Source organism: Protomyctophum bolini, assembly GCF_963924005.1.
Source record: "Protomyctophum bolini genome assembly, chromosome: 3".
In the NCBI taxonomy this organism is placed as follows: Eukaryota; Metazoa; Chordata; class Actinopteri; order Myctophiformes; family Myctophidae; genus Protomyctophum; species Protomyctophum bolini.
In genome coordinates, this window is record NC_137864.1 from 17,207,116 (window position 1) to 17,222,207 (window position 15,092).

Here is a 15,092-nt window from a genome sequence, read left to right on the forward strand (position 1 = left end):
TTTGAATTGTTACCCGTGTTTTTAAAAGTAATGGATCACAAATACTAGTTTTTATTTCTATTTTGTGAATAAGGCTAATGGCTTTGTCATTGCTGAAAATCCTTTGTTTCTAGATGTAAACATAAAACAAAGTTTAGTTGGTAGATTATTTATCTGTCATTACAATGCTTCACAGCAATAACTTCTAGTGCTGGAAAGCCTGTTTATTTCCCTTTTAGATGGTGCTCCATTTCTGAGGAACATGCATGTATTCCTACAGTAATGCCACACAGATGCAGCGTATTAGTGTGGTTGGTCGGCCAGTTTTATTGTACGTTTCAGTGTTTTCGTCGACTAAAACTAAAACGGAAAATGCTCGTCGACTAAATTCTTTCACTGAAAACTAAATGAAAGACTAAATATATTATTAACAAATTCATAAACAGATAAAAACTAGAATAAAATGCTAGGAAGGGACTAGTGGACAAGAGATCCAGTAAGTCATTTTACACTTGGTTGCATGCTGAAAATATCAGATCTACAAGCTCACAACACGCCACAACGTTTTGTGAGCTTGTAGATCTGCTATTTTAAGTGTAAAAACAGTCATTACGATTACATCAAGGCTCGCCAAAATGGATTTTAGTCTACTAAATCAACTGTAGATTTAGTCGACTGAAACTAGACTAACACTAAAACTATAGGACTAAAACTAAAATCTATCCCAGGCGGTGGCGTAACCGTCTGGGCACCCGACTGGTAATCCAGTCGCAGTGTGCGATATATCTCATGTCCCGAGCCCGACACGGCCTTTACTGCATGTCATCCCCCCCATCTCTCTCCCGTTTCCTGTCAGCCTACTGTCTGTCCCTTCAAAAAAAAAACAATAAACGGCGTAAGCCGCCGCCGCCAAAAAAAAAAAGATCTTTAAAACTCAAATCTAAATTTCCTGCCAAAAACAACACTGGCCACAGGGCAACCAGACTATTGTTATTTACAGTTTCTAGAGTAACTTCAGACGTCAGGTCAAACTCTGGAGGTCTCTGATAAACCCTGCCTGTATTCTTCAAGAATCTCTGCACTCAGAAACAGATCTAGAAAACATTTGCATTTGTTTATAGTCAAATCTCACAAAGCATTTCCAAATGTGATGTGCAAAACATTTATTAGCTGCAGAATCTCTCACAATGCCATGGAAATTCACTGAAGCGTCACAAGCACATCATGTGTGACCTACTGTACAATATTGTATTTTAAGACAGGCTACAGTACATTTTACAATCCAAACATTTCAAACAGGTCTGTGCTTCAGCCACGGAGAATTGAAACATCTTGGAGCCACTCTTTCATGACACGCACTACGTGGAAAAACATTAATTTTCAAATCTCATAAGCAAACTCCTTGCCTTTCCCTTATTCACATCTTTAGAAGCACTCCAGTTTTCTAGATGCCTACTTATGAATATGCATTAAGGTAAGAAGTGCTGTTTATTTTATTTCCATTCAATAAAACTCACCTATATATAATATATTCCCGTTAAAACCGGGAAAGCATCTGTGTCATTTTAGATTTTTTGCATTTGCTGTTCAAAAATCACACTGGTGTGAAGTGATCTCACTCACTCTTTTAACCCATTTAGGCCTAAAGCCGATTCTAAATACGCCTTCTAAAGCCTGACCTAAGTTTTCTAAAAAACTTCAAATATTTATATAGCAGCATCAATTTGTATTTTTTGAATACTGTACATACTGTACAGAACCCAAAAATGGGTTCCCGGCCTGAGGGGGTAAAACACCAAAAGGGGTTACAAACATTGTACTCTAAACTAAAAGTCCTTAGACTTGGCTGCCACATGACGTTTAGTGCTCTAAATAAAAGTCCCTAGACTTTTACTTGGCTGCCCCACATGACGTCACGTTTAGTACTCTAAACAAACATTAAAAAAAGTCCATAGACTTGGCTGCCATGTGACGTAATTTCCAAAAACCAGATCGGCCCTCAAAAATAACAGATATACAAGCTCACATCACATCACTTTATGCCGTGCTGCAAGCTTGCACATCTGCATTTTTATTTTTACTTCTTTTACTCTTGAAAGACCTACTGGTTTAGAAGGCAGTGGTTTTAATGGTTTAACTGGGACACCGTGTAAGCCAGGGGTGGCCAACTTTGACCATGGAGAGGGCCACTATATTTAATGGTTTAACTGGGACACCGTGTAAGCCAGGGGTGTTTTAATGGTTTAACTCGGACACCGTGTAAGCCAGGGGTGGCCAACTTTGACCATGGAGAGGGCCACTATATTTCCACACTCACTCCTGAGGGCCACATTGCAGATTACTGTCGTAGCAAAAATAGACGATCTACTGCGACTAGCTTGTTGATCTGCTATTTTTGCTATATTTGAATTGAAATCCTGAATTATGTTTTGCTATTCTTGAATTGGAATCCTGAAAAGTAACCGTTTGAATTTCAAATGCATTTAGTTATAATTGACTAAATACAAATACATTGGACACAAAAAGACCATAACATTTTAATACTAGTCATTGAGTAATTAAAGCGGGTCATGTTTGCATGTTTGGAATCGTAACAGCTGAAATCAATACTATATCATTATTCACTATTCTGATATTAACCTGCGGGCTGCATTAAGTGAATGCGGGGGCGGGCACATGTGGCTGAAGAAAATGTGAAAATGGTGGTGCTGGTTTGCAAAAAAAAACAATATTAATTCAGGCTAAGTGTTTATAAAATATCTTTTTCCAAGAGAAAAGAGCACATATTTGAAGGATCCAAAAGTAGTCTGTATACTGTATAGTGTAGATGTAACACAAACCATGTTGCACTGTATGGCTGATGCTGTACATTACAAGACTGCAAGCTAATTGATTTGACATTTACATTCTCATTTTGCAGCAGGCTACAAGTCACAATATTTAGTATTCTGCATTATTCATAAGTTTCTTCCAGTCAATCCAGTGCATGATAATGAATACATCATGCACTCAGGATTTGCATGTTATATGTAAATGCTCCAGTTTGCAATCTGCGGTGTCGGAACACCTGGCAAGCATTCACAGCAGATGCTGTAACCATTTAAGCCCCATTTTATACTTAAATACTAAAATAAATAAATAAACAAAATGGCCCCTTATGGGTCAATTTGGTTCTGGGGCAGCAGTGGCTCAGGAGGGAGAGCGCCCGCCCCCACCGACCCATAATTAGTCTCAAAGTGTCCCAGAGCAAGACACTGAACCCCTAATTGCTCCCAATGAGCAGGTTTGGTGCCTTGCATGGTTTCCTCCGCCATCGTTTTGTGTGTGTGTGTGAATGGGTGAATGTCATGCACAATCTGCCTTGGATTTATCATTTGTACACTCTCAGAGTGTCAACGCTGAACTTTTATTCTCAGGCCTATACAGTAGGCTATACACGTGTATGAATATTCTTTCAAAAAGGATATTTTTGTCCTCTTGTTTGAAAATAAATCCTTGCCCACACGACCAAGAAATCTGTATCCACACATAAACGCAGAAACGCATTGAACACAGGAGAGATCAATCAATGCAGTAGCAGGTTTAAATTCATAGACGGCAAGGTTCGCGTCCTCAACACGTTGTGAGCTTGTATATCTGCTATTTTCGCGCAGGACACCGCCATTCTACAAATATAAATGACGCTGAAGAAACAGCAAACCAGCAAAAAGTGTATAACCTATACTGCAGCAGGTGTCACAAACTTCAAATGCAGTACGCCTATTATTTAGGCTACATAACACATCATGAATGCTGCTATGTGTGATGTTATTACAGCTGCCCAGCAGCCCAGCAATATAGTTACCAGAATATTATTGACAAACCCATGGCTTGCTGATTCTCACATCGTAGCAGTCAGGCCAAATTTACGCACAAGAACAGTTTCACATGGCTATGCACACGCCAGTGACGCCGCACGCACATACAGACTTGTTGGTCTCATGCATTTGGCCATGGGTGCTATTGGTGCAGTAGGTTTATAATATCCACAGTCTCCCTACCGCAGAATGAGCAGTGACGTCATCATTTCTCAATAGCTCCGTTTCACATGACTATACACACAGAGCCACTGGAACGGATATTTTGGAAAATCTTCACTTATTTATCCGTTTCCAAAAATCCTCAGTTTTAGTGGCCAGAAACACTGTTGGCATGTGGCTGAAAGGCCCAAACAAAAAAGATCCATATACAGTGTGTGTAGCCCAGGCCTCAGAGTTGTATTCCCTAAAATAATCCATTTGGACGCCCTTGGACCAGAGAAACAATGTCTTATAGTAGCCAATAGTAACAACACTGAATGTCGAGGCCACTCACAGACAGCTAATTTCAAGAACCATACTTTTCTCAGTGGACGCCTCAGCTAGTGACCCATTGCTTCTCCTCTTTGATCTAGTGGCCAACGTGGATATCGCCTCGGCAGGACACAAGCCTGGGCCTTCCCCACACATGTCTGCAGCGTAGGCATTCTGCCCGGTGGGCTCTGGCTCCGTTTCCTCCGTTGTACCGTTCGGCACGATCCTGCCTGCCATCCGCGCGGTGTCATCTGTTCCCCTCTTCATCTCCCCTACCACCCCCTCCCCCTCCTCCTCCTCCTCCTCCTCCTCCTCCTCCTCCTCCTCCTCCTCCTCCTCCTCCTCCTCCTCCTCCCCACCACCGCGTCGTCCCTTGTCGTTTCCCAGGCCGCTTCGAGGTTGAAGCTCAATGCCGGCCCACTCCTCCGTGGCACGCTTACACTCGGTGCCGCCGGCTCTCTGGTGGTCGTCCACCCTGCGTGAGGAGCGGCACAGGGCCTTCCGGAAGCCCCTCTTGAAGTTGTCGGACAGGAAGCCGTACAGGATGGGGTTGGCGCAGCTGTTGGCGTACGACAGCACCACCACGAAAAAGTAAAGCCAGCGGAGGTCCCTGGGCAGCACCACCAGGAGGTTGACGACGTTCAGGGCGTAGAACGGCAGCCAGCACAGCACGAACACCACCACCACCACCACCACCATGCGCGTGATCTTACGCTCAGACTTCCTGCGACGAGAGGACGCGGCACGCACCCGTTTCCCCGCACTGCGCACCTTGGAAACAAAAACGGGAAAATAACGGTGGTGGAAAGTAACTAAGTGCAGATACTCAAATACTATAGAGCGTCGCAGTCCCTCCCCCTTTCAGAAAAACGAGTGGCCCAGGAAATGAAAATCCAATGCATTCTCCCATAGGCATTTCTTATTTAATTTATTTAAAGACGGTTACGCCGCGGACAAAGCCAACTCGGATCGTGACAAATCATGACAATGAACACAATATTTTGGGCCGATCAAATCATTAGAAAGAAGAAAATAAAGGCAGGAGACAACACTATTTGTTTAGTTTTTCTTCTTATAAATTATTCTCTGAGAAAAGCACTATTAAATGTACGGCAAGCATCTAATGATACTGTGCCTTTTATACCAACACTGACACAGGGATGACAGGGTGACCATATAGTCACTCTGCCATATAGAATAGCCAGTGTCTTTTACGGTTTGTTGCATCATTTTGATACAAGCTGCAGTGGGACTCATTATTAATGTGTGTCATCATCACAGTGCAAAACACCACATCCAACCAGTCAGTATTTCAGTGGCTAAACTTACTGTACAGTACTGTGTGAACCATGCAGAATAAACACAATAAGTCTGTACCCCAAACACAGCTGCTGCCTTTTGCTGATTTGATTAGCCACCACCAGTCACTCTCCTGATAAATTCTGCAAAAGCGAGCTTTGTTTGGTGTGTGTGCGGATTTATTGATGTTTATTCTACGGGACAAACTTTTGATCCAGCACCCAGCCTAGTATACTGTAGGTGTGGGATGTTCTTCTGTGCTTGTTATGATACTTGACCATACCTCCATCGGGGGGTATAGTCTCTCATACCAACAACGTCGGGTCCCAGGACCACCACTCCTGGGTCCAAATGGACCCTTAACACAGTGGTTCCCAAAGTGGGGTCCTTGAGGGATTTTACAATATAAATTGGGGTCTCAGAGAATGCCATTAAATGGGGGTCTGTAGACTAATATGCATGTCAAACTGGGCGGTCCTTGAAATTAAACGGGTTGAGAATCACTGCTAGAGCCGTAAAAATCTCATATCCTTTCAAATGGGGGTCCGTGGGCTAATTGGTGTCAATTTGGGGGTCCTTGACATGAAAAAGTTTGAGAACCACAGGGCTGTAACTCTGGAAGCATCGCTTTGTGCCACGTTGTGACCTTGTAGATCTGCCATTTTCACTAGTTTGGGTCACGGGAAAATATCAAATTCCTCCTTGAGCTAAAAGGTTCACAGGAACCCGTAACAATGGGAGGAGGAGAAAAAAAGCGCCGGCGTACCTTGATAACTATGAGCAGGTAGCACAGGCAGATGACCAGCAGCGGGAACAGGAAGCCCACGGTGGCCGTGTAGACGATGAAGGCGGTCTTCCAGACGGTGGCCGGCTCGGGCCACACGATGCTGCACACTCTGCCGCCGTCCTCCTCCGCCAGCACGCCGGCGAACGCCACCACGGGCAGCACCACCACGGAGGACACGGCCCACACCGCACCGTTGATGGCCTTGGCCACGCGCGGGCGCCGCCACCTACAGTATGTACCGTGGAACATATGAACGTCTAAAACAGTGGTTTTCAACCAGTGTTCCGAGGACCATCAGTGGGACTCGAGGAGGTTCCAGTGGTCCCCGGCTAAATGATGGAGACTTGGTAACCCTCATACATCGTTAACTCTTGAGTGTAAAATTAAACCAAATGGACCCATAAGGGTATCAATTTGGTTTCATTTTACGCTCTCAAGACAAGAGTTATTGTTAAAAATCTGCTTTACTTAATTTACAAGACGTTTGCCTGTTGGGTCTCAGAGAGGCAAAATCTCATCAAATGGTGGCACATCAAATGCCGAATAAATAATGGGTCTTGATATTAAAAAGGGTTGAAAACCACTGTTCTAAAAAAAGAAAAAAACAACATCCACTACAAGCAACACACCGAGACGAGCGGACGGGGTGCACCACGGCCACGTAGCGGTCCATGGACATCACGGTCAGGCAGAAGATGCTGGTGAACTGGTTGATGGCGTCCACCGTCATCACCACGCGGCACACCAGCGGGCCGAACGGCCAGGAGAGCAGCGCGTTCTGCACGGCCAGGAAGGGCAGGCCCAGCATGAAGAGCTCGTCCGCGATGGCCAGGTTCAGGATGTAGATGTTGGTGACCGACTCGGCCCTGTGGAGTGGACAGAGCAGGGGGTCATTATAGTCAGTGTTGTAGAAGAACAGTGGTTTTCAACCCTTTCCATGTCAAGGTCCATTATTTATTCTGCATTTGAGCCACAGACCAACGTTTGATGAGCCTCTCAGACCCAAAACTGATTTTGTCCACAACTCCATGCTGTATTGATGTTGGTACCATTAGGAGAGATAACAGGCAAACGTTGAATTGTGTAGACTTCTTGTAAAGTAATGCAGATGTTTAACAATAATGTAACTCTTACGAGTGTAAAATGAAGCCAAATGGAGGAGAGCGGGAGCGGTGTGTGTGTGTCTTGACAGAGGTGGTTATTATAGTATAGTCAAAGACTGTGCGTGGAGTCGTGGAGACTAACTTGAATCCATCATGCCCACCTCTGGTAATTGAGGACCACGTAGATGACCAGAGTGTTGCCCACCAGGCCCACGATGCACACCATCAGGTAGATGAGAGGGATGAGGACCCCCGCCACGCTGGGGACGAACCCCGCCTCGCCACCGCCGCCACCGGGCTCCGTCCAGTTGGGCCAGCTGCTGTTCGGGAGGACGGTGTGGGCGAGACCCATGGCCTGTAGGGCTGTCACCATTACACGCATAAGTTGACTAATACGTTGATTAATTTTCACAAAAAGTGCAATTAACAATTTAATTGTAGGTTGTTTTTTTTTGCATCTGTGACGGCCCACTGTGCCTTTAAGGAATGTGTGCTGTTCTGTGTCAGGACCATGGCCAATCCTATTGCATCCTATCCTAGTGCTGGATTGGAGGGCGGGGCTGGCAATCTGCAGAAGGGGAGACATATCTTGCCAGTGTCTGCCCCAAACACTCTCCATTCCTGCTCAGGCAGGCTACAGGAGCAGCCACATCAGAGCAACTTTGGTTATCGTTTGTTATGTTAATCGGGCAGTTGTTCCCTGCCAGCATTAGTTGGAACTACAAATGCATTTGATTAATTCTATTAATTTATTTGTTAAATAAAATACTTTTTTCTGCTTAAACTCAGTTTGGTCTCCCCTCTTTGTTATGGCCCACGAGCCAGCCATAACACAACAACATCGAATATTATATACAAGTAAGTACCACAGGGCAGATATGACAAATGACTTGAATATACAAAGAAATTACTAACACATTTTATAATTTTATACTTGCGGATAAATGTAAAAACATTGCGGAAATAGTTGATGTACAAGCTCTTCGTGACGTATGTGGTGTAAGCTTGTTGAACAACTACTTCCACTATTTTTGCAAAATGTTTGAAAATGTATGGACATTTTTCAACGTGGAAACGATTGACAACTACGCAAGAATGCTCGCGAATATCTCAGATAATTGCGATTAGGCGACTATGTGACAGGCCCTACCTGTGGGGCGTGGCGTGGAGGAGGGGAGCAGGAGAGGTGAATGCTGGGGCGTGACAGCGCTGACCCGGGTGGCCCCAGAGGGGTCCACCTGTGGCAGTACGGAGGCGTGGACTGCTTGGATGAGCTCCATGAGGACTTCAGAGGATGAGTGGGGAGTTCAGTGACACGTTATAGTCCTGTAGAAAGGATGTACAATTTAGGCGTTTTAGTAGACCCTCTTTTTTGAGTGGTGCAACCACTCCTACAACCAGCAATGTCCGTGTCCACCAGCCTGTGTGTCTGTGACGTTAATGAGCACGAGAATGAGTAGCAGTAGGGGCGCTGTTATGCGCTGTTGTGCCAGAAACAGAGAGAGAGTGCTGCAGTTACCTGCTAATGAGAGAGAGAGAGAGAGACAGGGGGATGGGGGGGTGGTTTCACCACTCAGTTCACACGGGTGTGATTTTTTCATCCAGAACGACTTGCTTGTTTTATTTGTTTATTTACAGGACAGTGCAGGTTAATGAACATTCAATACATGTACACAAGAATTTCGCAGCCAAAGACATGATTTTTTTGGCACAGAAAGTTTGAGAACTATACTACTGATTTAGAAGGCATTTGTAGAATAGGCCTCAGGTTAAATCAGGTTAAATCTACCCATTTGTAAGTCTGAGGGAGTACGAATGAAACAGAATATGGACCCATAAGGGTCACTTGTACTTTAATTGTTAACAATTAAAGGACCACTTCACCACTTTTCAACCTATCTTCATAGAATAGGTCCTAACACATTGATTCTAAACGGCTAGTTGTTTCCACAACTCTTGTTTCCTGCAAACGACAGAACAGAAAGTACACAAGGGCATGAGGATAAAAGCACTTGATGCATTTACTTAGTGTATTTATACAAGAGTTGTTTACAAAGCTGTCAAAGCTTCATAATAAGTGCGCCGTGCACACAAGCACACTCTGGTCCGGTGGTAATGGCTCATAATTGGTTTGCTGTTAGGACTGGAAAAGCGGTATGTCCTCCACACAGCCTTATGCGTAATTACTGCCAATGTGAGGATAATGAAGAGGAAAATAGGTAGAGGAAAATGGACATGCGGTCATGCAAATGCCAGTGTGAACGCAACAAAGTCAAGTCAAATACATTTACATAGCACGTTTAGTAGACTCAATATGCTTCAAAATATAGCTAAAATAAAAACAATAGCAAAGAGAAAGTGACATAGCATAAGAAACAGAAAAATAGAATCATTATTGCGTTTAAAAAGCTGGTGAAGGCCACAACTCTGGCCAAAACATTGTAGGCTACCTTGTAATTCATTTAATAGCCAACACTAAAATCTAAAATGACCGAGAATGCTTTCTCAGCTTTAACGGGTTAATACCCAAGACACCTGATAGTAAGTGTGTGTGTAGTGGGAAACATATCCTAAATCCCCCAGCTGTGTTGATTTATCCGAGTTACATCTGTACAGAGTTGAACAAACTCTCAGGATGTCATGCTGTGAAGAGCGAGCATCATCCTGAGCAGTGCACAGTGCACACATAAAGTAAAGCCACTTATATAGACACCTTTATGAACACATCTGTGAAGAAAGCTAGTGGTAAGCATTTTTTTGCAGATTTGCCACAACTTAAGCTAAATTTACCTAACTATGAGGATGATGAGATGGATGTGCCACTGATGGTGAGAAAGACCAGTGCAGAGCTGAGATGGAGGCCATAGTGGATGTGGAGAGGAGAGCCATGGTACGGACACATATAGTAAGGAAGGGAAAGAACGATTGGGCGAAGAAAGTAATGTCGATTAACTGGGAGGAGACCCGGTGGCCCGCCTAAGAAGACCTGGCAGACGACAGTGTTGGCTTACATGAAACTCGACCATGAGATGGCCATGGACCGTTCCTGGTGGAAGAGAGCCATATCAAGAGTCCAGTACAACCCAGCGGTGCCTGGAAAGCGGACTTTAAACCGATCATGATGATGATGCACACACGCATGCATGCACAGAGAGACAGACAGCCTTAACTGTTTTTCTGGTGTGCAGCACAATCGCCTTCCATTCCTAATCTCAGAAGGCAGACGACCATTCTGACCTCCCGCCTCCTTTTGTTTGCCATTGTGTTGCCAGAAACAAACCACACGTCAATCTGTTGCTATGGCGTCAAGACGGGACCCAATAGGCCTGGCACGCAACATCCCAGGAGATGGAATGATTGGAGTTCAAATTATATAGGAAAGGCACAAATGATGTTATAGTTTTCCTCTCTCTCTCTCTCTCTCTCTCTCTCTCTCTCTCACTCTCTCTCTGTGTATGTGTGTGTGCATTGTGACAGCCTGTGGCTGTCACAATGCATATAATGTGACAATTATATACCCATTATATATTCTAAGCCATTGTAGATATATATTTCATTCATTCTGAGCCATTGTATCTATTTATTCTGTCATGAGCAACTCTTGTACATAACTATTTAAGTGCTTAATTATAGTATTAAATTAACCACTCAGCTATGGCTTCCCCGTGTGTGTGTGTGTGTGTGTGAGTGATTGAGTGAGTGCGTGCGGCGTGCGAGTATGAGAATGACCTCAGTCCAGTCTACAACTGATGTGAGGATATGTGTTAATATAAAGAGCAAAAGGACATGGACCATAATTCTTAAATATCAGTTATATCACTATATTTCACTCAGGGGAGGTGAGCAATCCTGCTATAGACTATAGTCCGACTCGTTTGTTTTGTTTAGAAAATTAGATTTTAGTGCTAGAGCAGTGGTCCAGACAGTGGCCTTGTGGTGTCCGCCCTGAAACTGGGAGGTCGGGGTTCGATCCCCGGCCGGGTCATACCAAAGACTGTAAAAATGGGACCCAATGCTTGGCACTCAGCATCAATGGGTTGGATTGGGTGGTCAAATCAACTAATCAAATGATTCCTGAGCGTGGCACAGCTGCAGCTCACCGCTCCTTGACTGCGGCTCACTGCTCCAAGTCAAGAGATGGGTCAAATGCGGAGAACAAATTTCACTGCGGTAACGTGTGTGACAAATCATATGACTGACTTTTTTTGTTCTCAACCTGTGGGTCAGGACCCCCATCCCGGCATCCCCACATGATTTGGGGGGGGGGTCCACAGATGACAATAATGGGTCAAACATTGGACAAAATGGTCAAATGATATGAGAAAGAGGCAAAAATTGTGAGGCAAAGCGAGGCGTTGTGATTGTAAATCTGCCATTTTCAAAAATATTTATATGTTGAACCGGAAATGTATATGCCTCCCTCAACTCCTATAGACCAATTATTGGTTTACAAACATTGGGACTGGGCCCAGGTGACTGTTTCATGTAATCAATTCCCAACAGATCTCCAAACCTGTTGTTTTGGAGAGCGCTGGTTTCAGTCCATTCAACCTCTCTTGTGTGTTGGCTAGTGAGATGCACCCTAGGAGACATTTATACTTCAAAGCGCAACAATACTGCACACATAGAACAGCTGATATACAAGCTCACATCGCATTGCATGTGAGCTTAGAGGTCTGCATGCCCGACACCATCGCGGGATGATGCATAAATTATACTTGATGGGCTGCAGGTGCGCGTGCAGCCGTGCACAAATCACAAATCATGAGCACACCTCCCGTTCTTATGACAGCGACTGGAGGTGTGGTTTTGAACTGATTTGAATTGCTATTATTGTTCAAACACAACAGAAACCAATGGATTATATATTTCAAGAGAGAGATCACAATAAAAATCCTAATCATTCTTGCTCCACACTGCGATAAAAACAGCATCTAAAAGTTTGATGGGGCATTTTGTACACGTGAGTGCAGCTAGAACTTTTCCATTGCATCTTATGAGAGGTGGTGTTCTTCTGCTGCCGCTATGCGCGCGCATGCTGTTGCTTATCAGTGTGACGTCGTCTGTTAAGGCGTCTATTGCAAGTGCATATCAGGATAGGGGGTCCCCAGTTCAAATATGATTATTTTGAGGAGTCACGGGCTGAAAAGGTTGAGAACCACTGTGCTAGAGCAGGGGTTCTCAACATGGGGGTCGTGACCCCTCGGTAGGGATCCCGAAATTATTTTGGGGGGGTCCCTAAATCGAATGGCTGGAAAATGGAAATGTAGAGTTCACACAGTATAGTGCATGCATAAACTTTCCTTAATGATTATATCTGGTTTCAGTATTTATTTATGGTGTATTCTCTCTATTATTAAGGTTATTGTAGCAGTCAATTTGTATTGGTGGAGGAGAGGGGGGCGTGGTGGGGGTCGCAAGACATGGCCAAAGTATTTTCGGGGGTCCCCAGCCAAAAAGGTAATTGATCGTAAGGTCTGTGGCCATACTGAGGTTAATTATTTTATTTTTTACCCAACTCGGGTAACTGCAATTTGTTCTCTTCCGAGACCGGGAGCAAACAGATTAGCCAGGAGGTACAGTATTCAATAGACACATGCACACGCACACACATTTAATTAAGCAATTACAGCCAGAGCACACACACACACACCATAAGTAACCCACTGGTGATTAAGGGCTGATAACATCCGAATCCGCTACTCTATGGCACATTTATGTGTATCATCACAGCATGGGAGCTGGCTTGACTGGCAAGAATCGTACAGCTATTTCAAAATGTGACAACGTGGGAGTACTGATTTATCTTACTGCTTGCCATTATGCAGATCATAGAGAGAGACACACACACACACACACACACACACACACACACACACACACACACACACACACACACACACACACACACACACACACACACACACACACACACACACACACACACACACACACACACACACACACACACACACACACACACACACACACACACACACACACACACACACACACACACACACACACACACACGTGAAGTGAGTGTGTGTGAACATATCGTCACAAGTGGCAGGGGCGCCAAACTATGTGGGCGCCAAACTATGCTCCTGGGTGCCTAGCCCCTTCTATGACCAGATTTGTGTGCAGACGGCAAACCGCCTTTTCTAAACACAGTGCAACTGTGCATCTGCAATGAATGAAAGTGACTCTCTGCATCTCTGTCGCATACAGTATGTGCAGGCTTCTAAACAAAATTATGCTAAATGCTTAAAAATGACTCGAGTGAAATTGTTCTCACGAAAGTCGAAAAGTCAGAAAGTCGAAAGTCTAGCTAGAATCTAGTCTTTCTGACCTTGGCTTCTATACAGTGCTGCCTACTTCACATTCCTGCATCCATTCACAGTTTCACACATACTGCAGTGGCAGAACACCATTTTACACACTCAAGCCCAACACACACCGTCTGTGAAGCGGGTGTGCAGCGACGCCGCACAGCAACACCCACAGGGTGCGGCGAGCTACCGCGCGGCTCACGGATTCCCGGATGGAGGCCGCACGGCAACGCCTGGAAAATAGAACAGCGCCGTATCGGAGCGCCAGGCCAGGCGTGAATGCGCGTCTGATGCTGCCGGTGTGGGATAGGTTAATTGAAAATAACGGAGGCGGCTGTTTTGACGCGCAGCGTTCACAGACGGTGTGTGTTGGGCTTCACACTGTCTTGCTCAAGGACAGTTTGAGCCACAGCTAGGACAGGAGAAGCCAGGGATTTTTCTGCCACAAAAACAACGTAACGTACATATTATATAAACACATTTTGGGGATCTTTGACATAAAATTGTTTGAGAACCACGTAATCTTGGTGGCCATAGCTGAATGGGCAGAGAAGCAGCCTGGTAAACAAAAAGGTACCATGTTTGATTCCCGGCCTCAGAAATGTGTCGAAGTCTCCCTGAGCAAGACACAACACCCCCTTGGGCAGCAATCAGCTGAAAACTGAATTTCCCTTTTGGGATCATCAAATAGGTCTAATTATTATAAATCTAAACACATTTAGCTTCTGCAGTGGACAAGCATATGTCTCTAAATGTTGAATAACAAAGTACTACCCACCACTACCCAACAGCAAAACAAGCATCTATCTTTCTATCCATCAATGGAATTAGGGACAAAGTAGTGATATGTACCAGGATCTGTAACAGCAATGTGAAGTCAGTCCTACTCTACAGGGCTGAGCCATGGAGGACCACTGTTAACACCACAAACAAAATCATTCATCAACACCTGTGGCAACGCACCAACCAAAAACCAAACCAAAAAAACAGGAAGAGATCCTTGAACAGAGTTGGAGATGGATAGGCCATACTCTCCGTAAACCAGCCTCAAACACGACAAGACAGTCCCACAAGTGGAACCCCCAAGGGAAAAGAGATTAACACCTGGCACCGAGACTTGGAGGCAGGTGCCAAGAAAATGGGCCACACTTGGGGACAGCTGGAGGTGTTGGCTCAGGACCGAGATGCTTGAAGAACTCTTGTAGACGCCAGAAGCCCCAGAATGAGTAATAGGCGTAAGTAATATGTGCCAGCCCACTGT

The 15,092-nt window shown here is 44.7% G+C and overlaps 1 protein-coding gene across 1 annotated transcript; it reads right to left on the minus strand.

The window, feature by feature from the left end:
- Positions 1 to 1,005: 1,005 nt before the first annotated feature.
- On the minus strand, positions 1,006 to 8,779 carry LOC308312325 (somatostatin receptor type 5-like; the record flags this gene model as incomplete). The annotated part of the gene is made up of 6 exons (XM_080758926.1): positions 1,006 to 1,073; positions 4,670 to 5,081; positions 6,376 to 6,622; positions 7,026 to 7,262; positions 7,661 to 7,862; positions 8,650 to 8,779. The coding sequence occupies 6 exons, from the start codon at positions 8,777 to 8,779 to the stop codon at positions 1,006 to 1,008; spliced, it is 1,296 nt and encodes a 431-aa protein (XP_080615052.1).
- Positions 8,780 to 15,092: the final 6,313 nt, after the last annotated feature.